At 43.8% G+C, this 13,236-nt stretch overlaps 1 protein-coding gene across 3 annotated transcripts; it reads left to right on the top strand.

Annotated features, from left to right (window-relative positions):
• The first annotated feature begins 6,198 nt into the window (after positions 1–6,198).
• LOC139542822 (caspase recruitment domain-containing protein 19-like) lies at positions 6,199–12,665 on the top strand. Of its 3 annotated transcripts, none has more exons than XM_071348684.1 (6): positions 6,199–6,616; positions 9,855–10,012; positions 10,333–10,492; positions 10,678–10,746; positions 11,385–11,450; positions 11,787–12,665. In XM_071348684.1, the coding sequence occupies exons 2-6, from the start codon at positions 9,929–9,931 to the stop codon at positions 11,897–11,899; spliced, it is 492 nt and encodes a 163-aa protein (XP_071204785.1). In that variant the 5' UTR covers positions 6,199–6,616; positions 9,855–9,928; the 3' UTR covers positions 11,900–12,665. The 3 variants fall into 3 exon arrangements, with proteins under 3 accessions (XP_071204785.1, XP_071204783.1, XP_071204784.1); XM_071348682.1 differs by lacking the exon at positions 6,199–6,616 and adding an exon at positions 8,241–8,488; XM_071348683.1 differs by lacking the exons at positions 6,199–6,616; positions 10,678–10,746 and adding an exon at positions 8,241–8,488.
• Positions 12,666–13,236: the final 571 nt, after the last annotated feature.

The following is a 13,236-nucleotide window of genomic DNA, read 5'->3' on the forward strand; positions in this document are numbered from 1 at the left end:
GTTCCGTCTATAGGAGATAAGTGTGCAAATATAATGTTGAAGGAGATAACTCACCAAGCATTTGGATGTTGCTCTTTGTACCTATTGGAATTCATTAATTATAATAATTTGTTTGGGAGGGGAATAGAGAGGTCGTTGGGAAAGGGATGTTTTTATCATGGAAGAACAATTGTCAAAGAGTTATGTAGAATGCAGTGACATTTTTTTATTTAATCACATATTCTATCTGGTTTAATTCTTGAAAGACATGGACATCGCTTTATATACACTGAACAAAAACATAAACGCAACATGTAAAGTGTTGGTCACATGTTTCATTAGCTAAAAGTAATATTCCATACTCACAAAAAGCTTATATCTCTCAAATTTTGTGCACACATTTGTTTACATCCCTGTAAGCGAGCATTTCTCGTTTTCCAAAAATTCCCTTCACCTGACAGGTGTGTCTTATCAATACGCTGATTAAACAGCATGATCATTAAACAAGTGCACCTTGTGCTGAGGACAATAAAAGGCCACTCTAAAATATGCAGATTTGCCACACAACACAATGCCACAGAAGTGTGCAATTGGCATACTGACTGCTGAAATGCCAACTAGAGCTGTTGCCAGAGAATTTTATGATCATTTCTCTACCATAAGCCACCTCCAATGTCGTTTTAGAGAAATTGGCAGTACGTCCAACCGGCTGCTGATGTCAACGTTGTAAACAGAGTGACCCATGATGGAATTGGGGTTATGGTATGGGCAGGCATAAGCTACGGACAACTAACACAATTGCATTTTATCAATGGCAATTTGAATGCACAGAGACACCTTGTTGAGATCCTGAGGCCCATTGTCATACCATTCATCCGCCGCCATCAACACATGTTTCGGCATTATAATGCACAGCCCCATTTCGCAAGGATCTGTACACAATTCTTGGAAGCTGAAAATGTCCCAGTTCTTCCATGGCCTGCATACTCACCAGACATGTCACCTATTGAACATGTTTGGAATGCTCTGGATCGATGTGTATGACAGCGTGTTCCAGTTCCCACCAATATCCAGCAACTTCGCACAGCCATTGAAGAGGGGTGAGACAACTTTCCACAGGCCACAATCAACAGCCTGATCAACTCTACGCAAAGGAGATGTGTCACGCTGCATGCGGCAAATGATGGCCACACCAGATACCGATAGGTTTTCTGATCCACGCCCCTACCTTATTTTTTAAGGTATCTGTGACCACCATATGCATATCTGTATTCCCAGTCATGTGAAATCAATAGATTAGGGACTAATTTATTTATTTCAATTGACTGATTTCCTTATATGAACTGTAAATCAGTAAAATCATTAAAATTGTTGGATGTTGCATTTACATTTTTGTTCAATTTATATATTTTTTATATATATACTCATGTTACAGATATATTCATGTTATTATTTAACATTTTCCATATAGACAAAACCAACAATAACACACACACACTATACAGTTGAAGTCAGAAGTTTACATACACCTTAGCCAAATACATTTAAACTCAGTTTTTCACAATTCCTGACATTTTATCCGAGTAAAAATTCCCTGTCTTAGGTCAGTTAGGAACACCACTTTATTTTAAGAATGTGAAATGTCAGAATAATAGTAGAGAGTGATTTATTTCAGCTTTTATTTCTTGCATCACATTCCCAGTGGGTCAGAAGTTTACATACACTCAATTAGTACTTGGTAGCATTGCCTTTAAATTGTTGAACTTGGGTCAAACATTTCGGGTAGCCTTCCACAAGCTTCCCACAATAATTTGGGTGAATTTTGGCCCATTCCTCCTGACAGAGCTGGTGTATCTGACTCAGGTTTGTAGGCCTCCTTGCTCGCACACGCTTTTTCAGTTCTGCCCACACATTTTCTATAGGATTGAGATCAGGGCTTTGTGATGGCCACTCCAATACCTCGACTTTGTTGGCCATTTTGCCACAACTTTGGAAGTATGCTTGGGGTCATTGTCCATTTGGAAGACCCATTTGCGACCAAGCTTTAACTTCCTGACTGATGTCTCGAGATGTTGCTTCAATATATCCACATGATTTTCCCACCTCATGATGCCATCTATTTTGAGATGTGCACCAGTCCCTCCTGCAGCAAAGCACCCCCACAACATGATGCTGCCACCCCCGTGCTTCACGGTTGGGATGGTGTTCTTCGGCTTGCAAGCCTCCCCCTTTTTCCTTCAAACATAACAATGGTCATTATGGCCAAACAGCTCTATTTTTTTATTTTTGTTTCATCAGACCAGAGGACATTTCTACAAAAAGTACGATCTTTGTCCCCATGTGCAGTTGCAAGCCCATAGTCTGGCTTTTTTATGGCAGTTTTGGAGTAGTGGCTTCTTCCTTGCTGAGCGGTCTTTCAGGTTATGTCAATATAGGACTCGTTTTACTGTGGATATAGATACTTTTGTGCCTGTTTCCTCCAGCATCTTCACAAGGTCCTTTGCTGTTGTTCTGGGATTGATTAGCACTTTTCGCACCAAAGTACGTTAATCTCTAGGAGACAGAACTCGTCTCCTTCCTGAGCGGTATGACGGCTGCGTGGTCCCATGGTGTTTATACTTGCGTACTATTGTTTGTACAGATGAATGTGGTACCTTCAGGCGTTTGGAAATTGCTCCCAAGGATGAATCAGACTTGTGGAGGTCTACAATTTTTTTCTGAGGTCTTGGCTGATTTCTTTTGATTTTCCCATGATGTCAAGCAATGAGGCACTGAGTTTGACGGTAGGCCTTGAGATACATTCACAAGTACACCTCAAATTGACACAAATTATGTCAATTAGCCAATCAGAAGCTTCTAAAGCCATGACATCTTTTTCTGGAATTTTCCAAGCGGTTTAATTAAAGGCACAGCCAACTTAATGTATGCAAACTTCTAAACCACTGGAATTGTGATACAGTGAAATAATCTGTCTGTAAACAATTGTTGGAAAAATGACTTGTGTCATGCACAAAGTAGATTGCCAAACCTATAGTTAGTTAACAAGAAATTTGTGGAGTGGTTGAAAAATGAGTTTTAATGACTCCAATCAAAGTGTATGTAAACTTCCGACTTCAACTGTACACTACCGTTCAAAAGTTTGGGGTCACTGAGAAATGTACTTGTTTTTGAAAGAAAAGCACATTTTTTGTCCATTAAAATAACATCAAATTGATCAGAAATACAGTGTAAACATTTTTTATGCTGTAAGAAACTATTGTAGCTGGAAAAGGCAGATTTGTTATGGAATATCTACATAAGCGTACAGAGGCCCATTATCAGCAACCATCACTCCTGTGTTCCAATGGCACGTTGTGTTAGCTAATCCAAGGCTAATTGATCATTAGAAAACCCTTTTGCAATTATGTTAGCACAGCTGAAAACTGTTGTTCTGATTAAAGAAGCAATAAAACTGTCCTTCTTTAGACTAGTTGAGTATCTGGAGCATCAGCATTTGTGGGTTCGATTACAGGCTCAAAATGGCCAGAAACAAAGACTTTCTTCTGACACTCGTCAGTCTATTCTTGTTCTGAGAAAAAAAAGGCTAATCCATGCCAGAAATTGCCAAGAAACTGAAGATCTCGTACAACTCTGTGTACTACTCCTTTCACAGAACAGCGCAAACTGGCTCTAACCAGAATAGAAAGAGGAGTGGGAGGCCCCGGTGCACAACTGAGCAAGAGTACAAGTACATTAGAGTGTCTAGTTTGAGAAACAGACGCCTCACAAGTCCTCAACTGGCAGCTTCATTAAATAGTATCCGCAAAACACCAGTCTCAACGTCAACAGTGAAGAGGCGACTCCGGGATGCTGGCCTTCTCGGCAGAGTTGCAAAGAAAAAGCCATATCTCAGACTGGCCAATAAAAATAAAAGATTAAGAAAGAACACAGACACTGGACAGATGAACTCTAGACAGAGGAACTCTGCCTAGAAGGCCAGCATCCTGGAGTCGCCACTTCACTGTTGACGTTAAGACAGGCTGCCCGGAAGTTACTCCAGCTTCTACAGTGTGGCAGACTATGCGGTGGAGTTCCGCACGCTAGCAGCGGAGGGTACCTGGAACCCGGAAGCACTGTTCGACACGTTCCTGCATGGATTATCGGAGGAGGTAAAGGATGAGCTGGCAGCCCGAGAACTGCAGACGCATCTCGACTCAGTCATCGCTTTAACCATCCGGATTGATGGTCGGCTACGGGAATGTAGGAGGGACAAGAGGTCCTGAATGCAGTCCCAATCGCTCACTCGGGGATCCCAACTCGCAACTGATAAACTCCGGAAGTTCCCGTCGTCTACATCCCCGAAAGCATCCGTGCTTACCCGAGTCCCTCCAAGAGCCTCCGGAGGCTGCCGATTCACCTCTTCCCGAGCCGATGCAGCTCGGCAGGACTGTCTCCAGCCAAACGCGTACGCAGACTTGAGATCCAGAGTTGTCTGTATTGCGGTACTGCCGGTCATTTTGTGTCTACTTGTCCTTTCAAGAGAGCTAGCTCATTCGTTGGAGTGAGTACACTGGTGGGTCTGAAAGATAATTGTTATTCTCCCCTTACTCGCCCCCCTCTCTATGCCACCCTGCTGTGGGGCGACTAGTCCAAGTCTCTCCAGGTACTGAGACTCGGGGGCCAATGTGAGTCATGGACATTACCCTGGTGAGCTGGGCATCCCCACTCAACCCCTCTCCATTCCCATGGGTGTTAGAGTGCTGGACGTGCGCTCTATAGGCCGGGTCACCCACCAGACCACCCCCGTCAGCCTACGAGTGTCGGGGAACCAAAGCGAGGCTATCCAATTCCTGCAGGTTGAGTCTCCGCAGGTCCCCGTGGTATTGGGATTCTCTTGGCTCCAGTGACACAATCCCTCCATTGACTGGGCTACTGGTGCCATCGTGGGCTGTAGCCCGTCCTGCCACACTCATTGCCTGAAGTCAGCTCTGCCTGCCCCGGGATGTCTTCCTGGGGGCTTGGAAATTGCCCCGGACCTCTCCGCCAGCTCCGCAGAGTACCAGGACCTCCGGGAGAGGTTCAGTAAGGCCTGGGCCACTTCGCTTCTGCAGTACCGACCGCTATCCAAGAAGGTCAGGTCTGAGCCACTGACACGTCGCCATAGGGCTGAGGCACTGGCACGTCGCCCCCCCGTTTCAAGATCATTAGCCCCTCTGCTGTTCATCCTCTGTTGCCCTGTATCCTCCGTATTTTCCCTACCTTTTCTGTGTCTAGAGTCAAAACCATGTCTGACTGCCCCTTGTCTTCTGTTTCTAGGCCCATCACCTGTCCTTGTGCTTGTCTCCACCACCCTCCAGGTATCGCCCATCTTCCCTATTATCCCCTGTGTTTTTATACTTGTGTTCTCTGTCTGTTTGTGGCCAGTTCGTCTTATTCTTTCAAGCTTACCTTTCCTGTCAGCTCCTATCGTTTCCCAGCCTGTCTTTGCTAGTCCTCCCGGTTTTGACCTTTGCCTGTCCTGACCCTGTACCCGCCCGCCTGACCTCTCTGCCTGACCCTGAGCCTGCCTGTCGTCCTGTACCTTTGCTCCACCTCTGGATTACTGAAACCTGCCTGTCCCTGACCCTGAGTCCTGTACCTTTGCTCCACCTCTGGATTACTGAAACCTGCCTGTCCCCGACCCTGAGTCCTGTACCTTTGCCTTACCCTGGATTTTCAACCCCTGCCTGCCTTGACCTGTCTTTGCCCGCCCCTGTTTGTTACAATAAACAGTGTTACTTCGACAGTCTGCATCTGGGTCTTACCTTGATTCCTGATATATATATATATATATATATATATATATATATATATATATATACACACACACTACCGGTCAAAATTTTTAGAACACCTACTCATTCAAGGGATTTTCTTTATTTTTACTATTTTCTACATTGTAGAAAAATTGTGTAGACATCAAAACTATGAAATAACACATATGGAATCATGTAGTAACCAAAAAAGTGTTAAACAAATCTGAATATATTTTATAACTGTCACGTCCTGACCATAGAAAGCCTGTATTTTCTATGGTAGAGTGGGTCAGGGCGTGACTAGGGGTTTTTAGTCTAGTTTATATTTTCTATGTGGGGTTCTAGGTTTAATTTTCTATGTTGGTGTTTGTGTATGATTCCAAATTAGAGGCAGCTGGTAATCGTTGTCTCTAATTGGGGATCATACTTGAGTTGCATTTTTTCCACCTGTGGGTTATGGAATATTGTTTATGTTAAGTTGCCTGTTAGCACTGCATTGTCGTCACGGTTTGTTTATTCTTTATTTGTTTTGTGTTTGCTTAAGTTTCACTTTATTCATTAAAATTATGTGGAACTCTAAGTACGCTGCGCCTTGGTCCGACCATCATTATTACGAACATCGAGACAGAATATCTCATCACACCAGGACCAAGCAGCCTGCTACAATGGGGGAAATAAGTTGGACCTGGGAGAAAATAATGGAAGGACAGGAGATCCTTCCTTGGCAGGAGTCACAGCAGACGGAAGGAGATAATGGAGAACAGCGACGAAGCCAGGGTTCGCGGCCACGACGCAAGCCCAAGAAGCAGCCTCAAAAAATGTTTTTTGGGGGGGGCACACGGAGTGGTCGGCGACGTTGAGGGGTGAGTCAGAGACCGAGGAGGAATATTGGGACAGATTGAGCGAGGAGTGGTCGGCGAAAGTTGAGGGGAGTGAATCAGAGACTGTCAGTGAGTTGAGGTAGAATGTGGAGGAGAGAGAAATGAGAGAGTTATTGAATTGGTGGAGGATGCACGACATTTGCCCTAAGGAGCGTGTTATCAATTTTCCACCTGTACCGGCCCCACGCATCAGGCCTCCAGTGCGCCTCCCCAGTCCAGTACGTTCTGTGCCTGCTCCCCGCACTCGCCCTGAGGTGTGTGTCACCAGCCTGGTACCACCAGTGCCGGCCCCACGCACCAGGCTTCCTGCAACGATCCCCAGTCCAGAGCTTCCGGCGACAGTTCCCAGTCCAGAGCTTCAGCCGACAGTTCCCAGTCCGGAACCCCCTGAGACGGTCCACGGTCCGGAACCCCCTGAGACGGTCCACGGTCCGGAACCCCCTGAGACGGTCCACGGTCCGGAACCCCCTGAGACGGTCCACGGTCCGGAACCCCCTGAGACGGTCCACGGTCCGGAACCCCCTGAGACGGTCCACGGTCCGGAACCCCCTGATACGGTCCACGGTCCGGAACCTCCTTCAACGGTCCGGAACCTCCAGCTCCATGGCCGGAGCCTTCCCCTGCGCCGATGCCCAGTCTGAGCACGGCGTCCAGTTCAGCTCCAAGGCCAGAGTCTTCTTCTGCGTTGGTGCCCAGTCCAGGCACAGCGTCCAGTCCCGCTCCATGGCAGGAGTCCTCCTCTGCGCCGATGCCCAGTCCAGATACAGTGTTCAGCCTGGGTCCATGGCTGGATCCGCAGGATGAGCGGGTACTTTGTCCCGCACCAGAGCCGCCCCCGATGCTGGCGGATGAGCGGGTACTTCGCCCCGCACCAGAGCCGCCACCGACACTAGACACCCCCCTAACCCTCCCTTTTTGTTTCAGGTTTTGCGGTCGGACTCCGCAAGTCCGCGGTCGGACTTAGATTCTTCAAAGTAGCCACCCTTTGCCTTGATGACAGCATTGCACACGCTTGGCATTCTCTCAACCAGCTTCACCTGGAATGTTTGTCCAACAGTCTTGAAGGAGTTCCCACATATGCTGAGCACTTGTTGGCTGCTTTTCCTTCGGGCTATCTTCTGTATACCACCCCTACCTTGTCACAACACAACTGATTGGCTCAAACACAAAAAAAGAAGGAAAGAAATTCCACAAATTAGCTTTTAACAAGGCACACCTGTTAATTGAAATGCATCCAGGTGACTACCTCATGAAGCTGGTTGAGAGAATGCCAAGAGTGTGCAAAGCTGTCATCAAGGCAAAGGGTGGCTACTGTGAAGAATCTCAAATCTATTTTGATTTCTTTAACACTTTTTTGGTTACTATATTATTCCATATGTGTAATTTCATAGTTTTGACGTTTTAAATATTATTCTACAATGTAGAAAATAGTAAAAATAAAGAAAAACCCTTGATTGAGTAGTTGTGTTCAAACTTTTGACTGGTACTGTACAGTGTGTGTTATTGTTGGTTTTGTCTGTATGGAAAATATTGTTGGTTTTGTTTGCTATTGTTGTTTTGGTCTGTATGGAAAATGTTAAATGAGTTACATTGGTAGGTAGGCTACCGTGTAATAACAGTGTTGGTGCACATTATTTCATAGTAGCTTATACATTTAACTATTCGGGTACCATTTATCAGTAATTGACGCCACTCTTTAATAGTCCTTCGTGCACAAGGCTACAGAGCACGGCCGGTTGTGGTGTCAACATGGGAAGAGCGTCAAAGTAGGGAGAGCAGGAAGTTAGCTAAGAGGTAGTCATCGGTCGAAAAGGGGGAAGCCTCAAGCCTTATCTCCGTTTTCTTCCATGGCAGGTTAGTGAATTTGAATACATCTTTTTGGGCTTTTGCTTTGGTTATGTGTGAATCATGCGCAGCAGAGGACAATCTGCCACTCACTATCGCCACCATGTCGTGTCGCCGCCACCACCTGTTGGCTGGCTGTTGCTGACCTTCTCAATCTCAATAACAAATCAAGCTAGAGTAGACTATTGGTCGTATTTTACTTGGTTATTTTACCAACATTTGACCTACACTTATCACAAACACTGTAAATATGATTTACATTTGAGTAGACCTACAATAACATACATTAATATTCTGTATATGCCAATAGCAATTTGATACTTTGTACCAAGGGTTATGCGAGCAATGCTTCAACTAATGTTGCCATGCATGCAACACTGTAGCCAACGAGCGTAAATACAGAATGTAAACACTTTCTCTTTTGCATGGTGCATCTTCAATAACGCAGTGTGCCGCTTGCGTGGCAAGATCAATTAATGTTTCTAAAAAGAGACACTAAACCTCTTAACCCTTAATTCCTCTTGAAGGACTAATGCCTACAACCATGGTTTACAGAATAGACTGTAGTGTAGACAGCCAACAGTGCTGTTCAGTGCCAAGTATTCAGAGTTACAATTAGACCTGCCTCTTTAATCTGACCTCAGTTACACTAATTCAGTAGGGGTGTGCGTTGGTCACTCTATTTGAGATTTATTTTAAACTGTAAAACCCTTACGCACCACTGCACTTTGTATACCAGGGTTGGCTGGCCTTCTCTAGTCACTCGTAGGCTCAGTCACTGGTATACTTTTATTTACAAAGCCATTTTGGGTTTACTACCTTTTTATTTGGGCATTTTTATTGTTCAGAAATGTGGTGGGTACTCTCTTCGTTCGCTAGACTTTATCCTGCTAACTGTTCCAAATGTCCGAACTGAATTTGGTAAAAGGGCTTTTATGTACTCTGCGACATCGTCTTGGAACGCCTTACAAAATACTTTTAAACTGGAAGAACTTGTCTCGATTGGTATTTGATGGATGATCTTGAGACTGATTTCCTGACTTGTCAATGTTTTTAACTTGCTGTTTTTGATTTTGTTATACTCTTATGAATTCTATGGTTTTTACTAGATTACTTGTAGTTTTTCATGTTGTTTGTCTGTCATTTTTGTAATGACTTGGTGCTGCCTATCTTGGCCAGGACGCTCTTGAAAAAGAGATTTTAAATCTCAATGAGCCCTTCCTGGATAAATAAATAAAAAATTGTGTTGCAAGAGACCATTTATGTGCTTCTGCAACCAAAGTCCTATGTTTGTTATACATTGTAAAAAAAATAAAATAATAATCCTTTAATTAAAGTGTGTATATATTTGTGCCTTATCTCCTGTATTCCCTAGCTCCCTGGTCATGCTCAGACGGCTACCATGTACAGCTGCAGAGGGACTCCCAGTTCCTGTGTTCAGACCAGAGGATGCACACTGAGCTGGTGGACAGGCTGGTGCTGCAGCTCAACAGGACCTACCCTCAGATACTGACTGACAAGGAGGCCCAGAGGGTAAGTAGCCTAGTGAGTATGTTAACTCTCTGAAGGGATTGAGTACTTCACTACAGGGTGCACACAGCTTTACATCACCACTCTCACCAGGGAACCCTTACCATCTAGGCCTCTACTTATACAGCCACAAATGGTCATGCAATTTGAAATTATTCTGTTTTTGAAATGTGTTGTGTTGTATTTTGTGACTCTAGGGAATAATTGACAATAACAGTCAGGATGAAGAACTTATTATAGATCCATGAATGCACTATGGATAATTGGACAGAAGGCAGTTGTGTGGACACTTGTGATTGGATGCTTGTCTAATTCTGCTCCAGTTCAGGAACCTGAGTGTGCCCACTGCGGTGCGATTGGCTGAGCTGCTGGTGCACCTGCAGGGAAAGGGAGAGGAGGCGTGTCATGAGTTCTACAGGGGGCTTCAGATCCACGCCTACAATGTCTATTTCAACCTGCCTACCAGAGTCAGCCGCAGAAGAGGTACAGCACTGAGGAGGTTTACTGATCTCTTGCCGTTTGTGTCCGTCTGCCTGTATACTGGTCGTTTCTCACTCTCTCTCTCTCTTTCACTGTCAGTTTCCTATTTACAGATGTTTGCCAATTTGTGTGTCTGTGTGTGATGCTGTGGAGACTGACTAACAGTGTTCCGTGTGTCTCTGTTCTAGAGCCTGCAGACCCAATGGGGACTAACACTGTGGCCCGCCGCATGGAGAGATATGTACTTAATGACAGGGGTAAATCTGATATTACACTAGTGCTAACGATAACTAACGACTTGACTGGATACAAGTTGACAGTTCCTTCAGAATGCAAATGTTAGGGAACAAACTGTATAGTATGTTTTTTCTTCGAAGTTGAATGAATTTTACCTTTTTGTAATAGAATTTTGTGGAACTGTTGCTTTTTATGAGTAGGTTAAGCACATTTTGTAGCTCAGTCAAGCATCCAACCTCAGATTTGTTTTGCATCCATCCCTGTCACCTCCATAACCTCAGCTAAGCATCATGTGGCCATTTAGACTTTTAGTAACCTCCATTTAGTGTGATCAGCCCCAGTTCTCTGCTTTTATGGGTCAGACCAGCTCACGTGTCACTCACACGTCCACAAAACAACCTCTATCCTAATTCCTTTGAATACTTTGTTATGCTTACAGTAGGTCAATGAACAGTTCTAATGAACCAGTAACTACCGATCACACGGTCGAGATATATTTTCTTTAGAGGAAGCCATGGGTATAATATCACTCAGTATGATGATGCCTGCTTGTCTCTGTTTGTCTGGCTACCATGTTATGAGATTGTCTTACCATTTACACAGTCCAGTTCCCCCTCATCAAGACGATGCATACTATCTCTCCTCTCTCTCTCTGCAGGACCTCTGTTCTTCCTCAGTTGCTTTAGCCTTGCAGTGGGCTTAGCTTTGCTCTATTATTATGGAGGTAAGTCCTTCATTCAGGAAGAAAAGGTTCCTCATTGAATGATTAAAAATACCTTAGAAGTAGATGTTCACTGCACAATGACGTGCACTGATTTGGTAACTATGGAAGGAAAAGAAGGTTGTGTCTTGTATGTTTTAACATTTCATGCCCTTGTGTCAGATGTATTCACCCCGCCGCTCTCCACTTGTATTCCCCAGTGCTTTCCTTTTATACTTGACCTATCATGCTCTTGCTGTCATTCACGTTTATCCATTTTTCTCTATTTCTTTCTTCCCGTCTCTCCATTCCTCCTCTCCTCTATTACTCACTTCCTTTCCCTCTGTCTCTGTCCTACAGAGGGTAATTTGAGTGCTACTGGTCCATTTCTGAGCTTCTCAGTGCTGGGACTGGGCAGAGGGACCAGTGAGGTTCTCCTAGCCCACGCCAAGGACGGATCCAAAATTCAATAAGGCCATATTCAGTGGGAAATCCTAAAGAATTACATTTTGGGAAAACGCTAAAACAATTATCTTTGCAATGCCAAATATTTACCTGCAGGGGGAACTAAAAGGGTGCTATCTAAAAAATATATTTGTACATACTTGTAAGTAGTATTGTATTTTAACAGTAACCCTGCATTTTTAAGTGAAAATTTGACTTATTCATTGAATATGTCTTTGTATAATCAGACATAGTGCCTCCATGCTCTTTGTAAGAGTGTCATATAGGCTTTCTTAAGCATCACAGGAAATCAAAATGCCCTGGTTAACTTAATCTGAACCTTTAATTCTGGGCTAACTTGAAAGTCCTTAAACATTTCATTTGAAGTTCTACAGCTCAGTCCAAAGGGTTGGCCTTTTTACTGAGGGAATGGATGACTTTTAAACATATCAGGAGTGGAAGGAGACTAAGTCTGCAGTGTACCCCAGTTTGAAGTGAAATACTGAAAGCCTAACCAGTCTGTTGTTTGAATGTTGTCACTGTGTTGTCATACTACATTTACATGCTACAGTTTCTGAGTGTCCTTAGCAACACATCCATTTTCACCGCTCAGTGCCTTCTAACACTGTGATTGACAGTCAACAGCTTATTCACAGTCTCCAAGTCAACCTTACACTACCCCTTGCATGTCTTCAGATGTAGTTGCACTGAGAGACTGACAATTACAGCTTGTTTCTATCCCATTGTTAACAGAGAACTGAGGAATATCACCATAATAAACTAACAGAATTCTTATCTTGAATTTTGTTTTCTTTTGATGGGAAGAAATGTGAATGTGCTATAATACTGGAAAGTGTTTGGTTGCGTTTTGATAGTTGCACCAGTTTAAGAGAAAAAAAAGTTGAAGCAAAGACCAGGCAAATTCTGTGACCCCACTCTCCGGGATGTCTCGGGGAGAGTGGGAAATGCAAAAAAAAACATATCCAATTCACACATGCATACTAATACACACATGTACATGTGTGAAATAGGACAAATAAAGAATAACTATTCTATTTAAGAAAAATACATTTCATAATTAGGAATGTAGAATGTTCTGGGGAAAAAAACAAGAATAGACTAGTGCACATACCTGTACACACATGCTAAAACATTGCTAATGTTAGTAACAGCTGTCCTTTTTAACATTTCATTGCTCGTGTTAGTAACAGCTGTCCTTTTTAACATTTCATTTTGGTGTGACTTGTTTAGGAGTAAATCAGGGGTGGGAAACAATACAAAACCTCACACAAAAATATGATTGGTTTACACAAATAACACACTTACACATTACAGAAGCCAGCAGCACTTCTTCAGGCAGTATGAT

This window comes from Salvelinus alpinus, chromosome 17 (assembly GCF_045679555.1).
Source record: "Salvelinus alpinus chromosome 17, SLU_Salpinus.1, whole genome shotgun sequence".
Lineage (NCBI taxonomy): Eukaryota > Metazoa > Chordata > Actinopteri > Salmoniformes > Salmonidae > Salvelinus > Salvelinus alpinus.

Bases quoted from the DNA above. Each gene is read 5' to 3' on its own strand.
- LOC139542822 (XM_071348682.1), top strand. The intron at 10,013-10,332 runs GTAAGTAGCCTA...ATTCTGCTCCAG, and splicing joins CTGACAAGGAGGCCCAGAGG to TTCAGGAACCTGAGTGTGCC. The intron at 10,747-11,384 runs GTAAATCTGATA...CTCTCTCTGCAG, and splicing joins ATATGTACTTAATGACAGGG to GACCTCTGTTCTTCCTCAGT.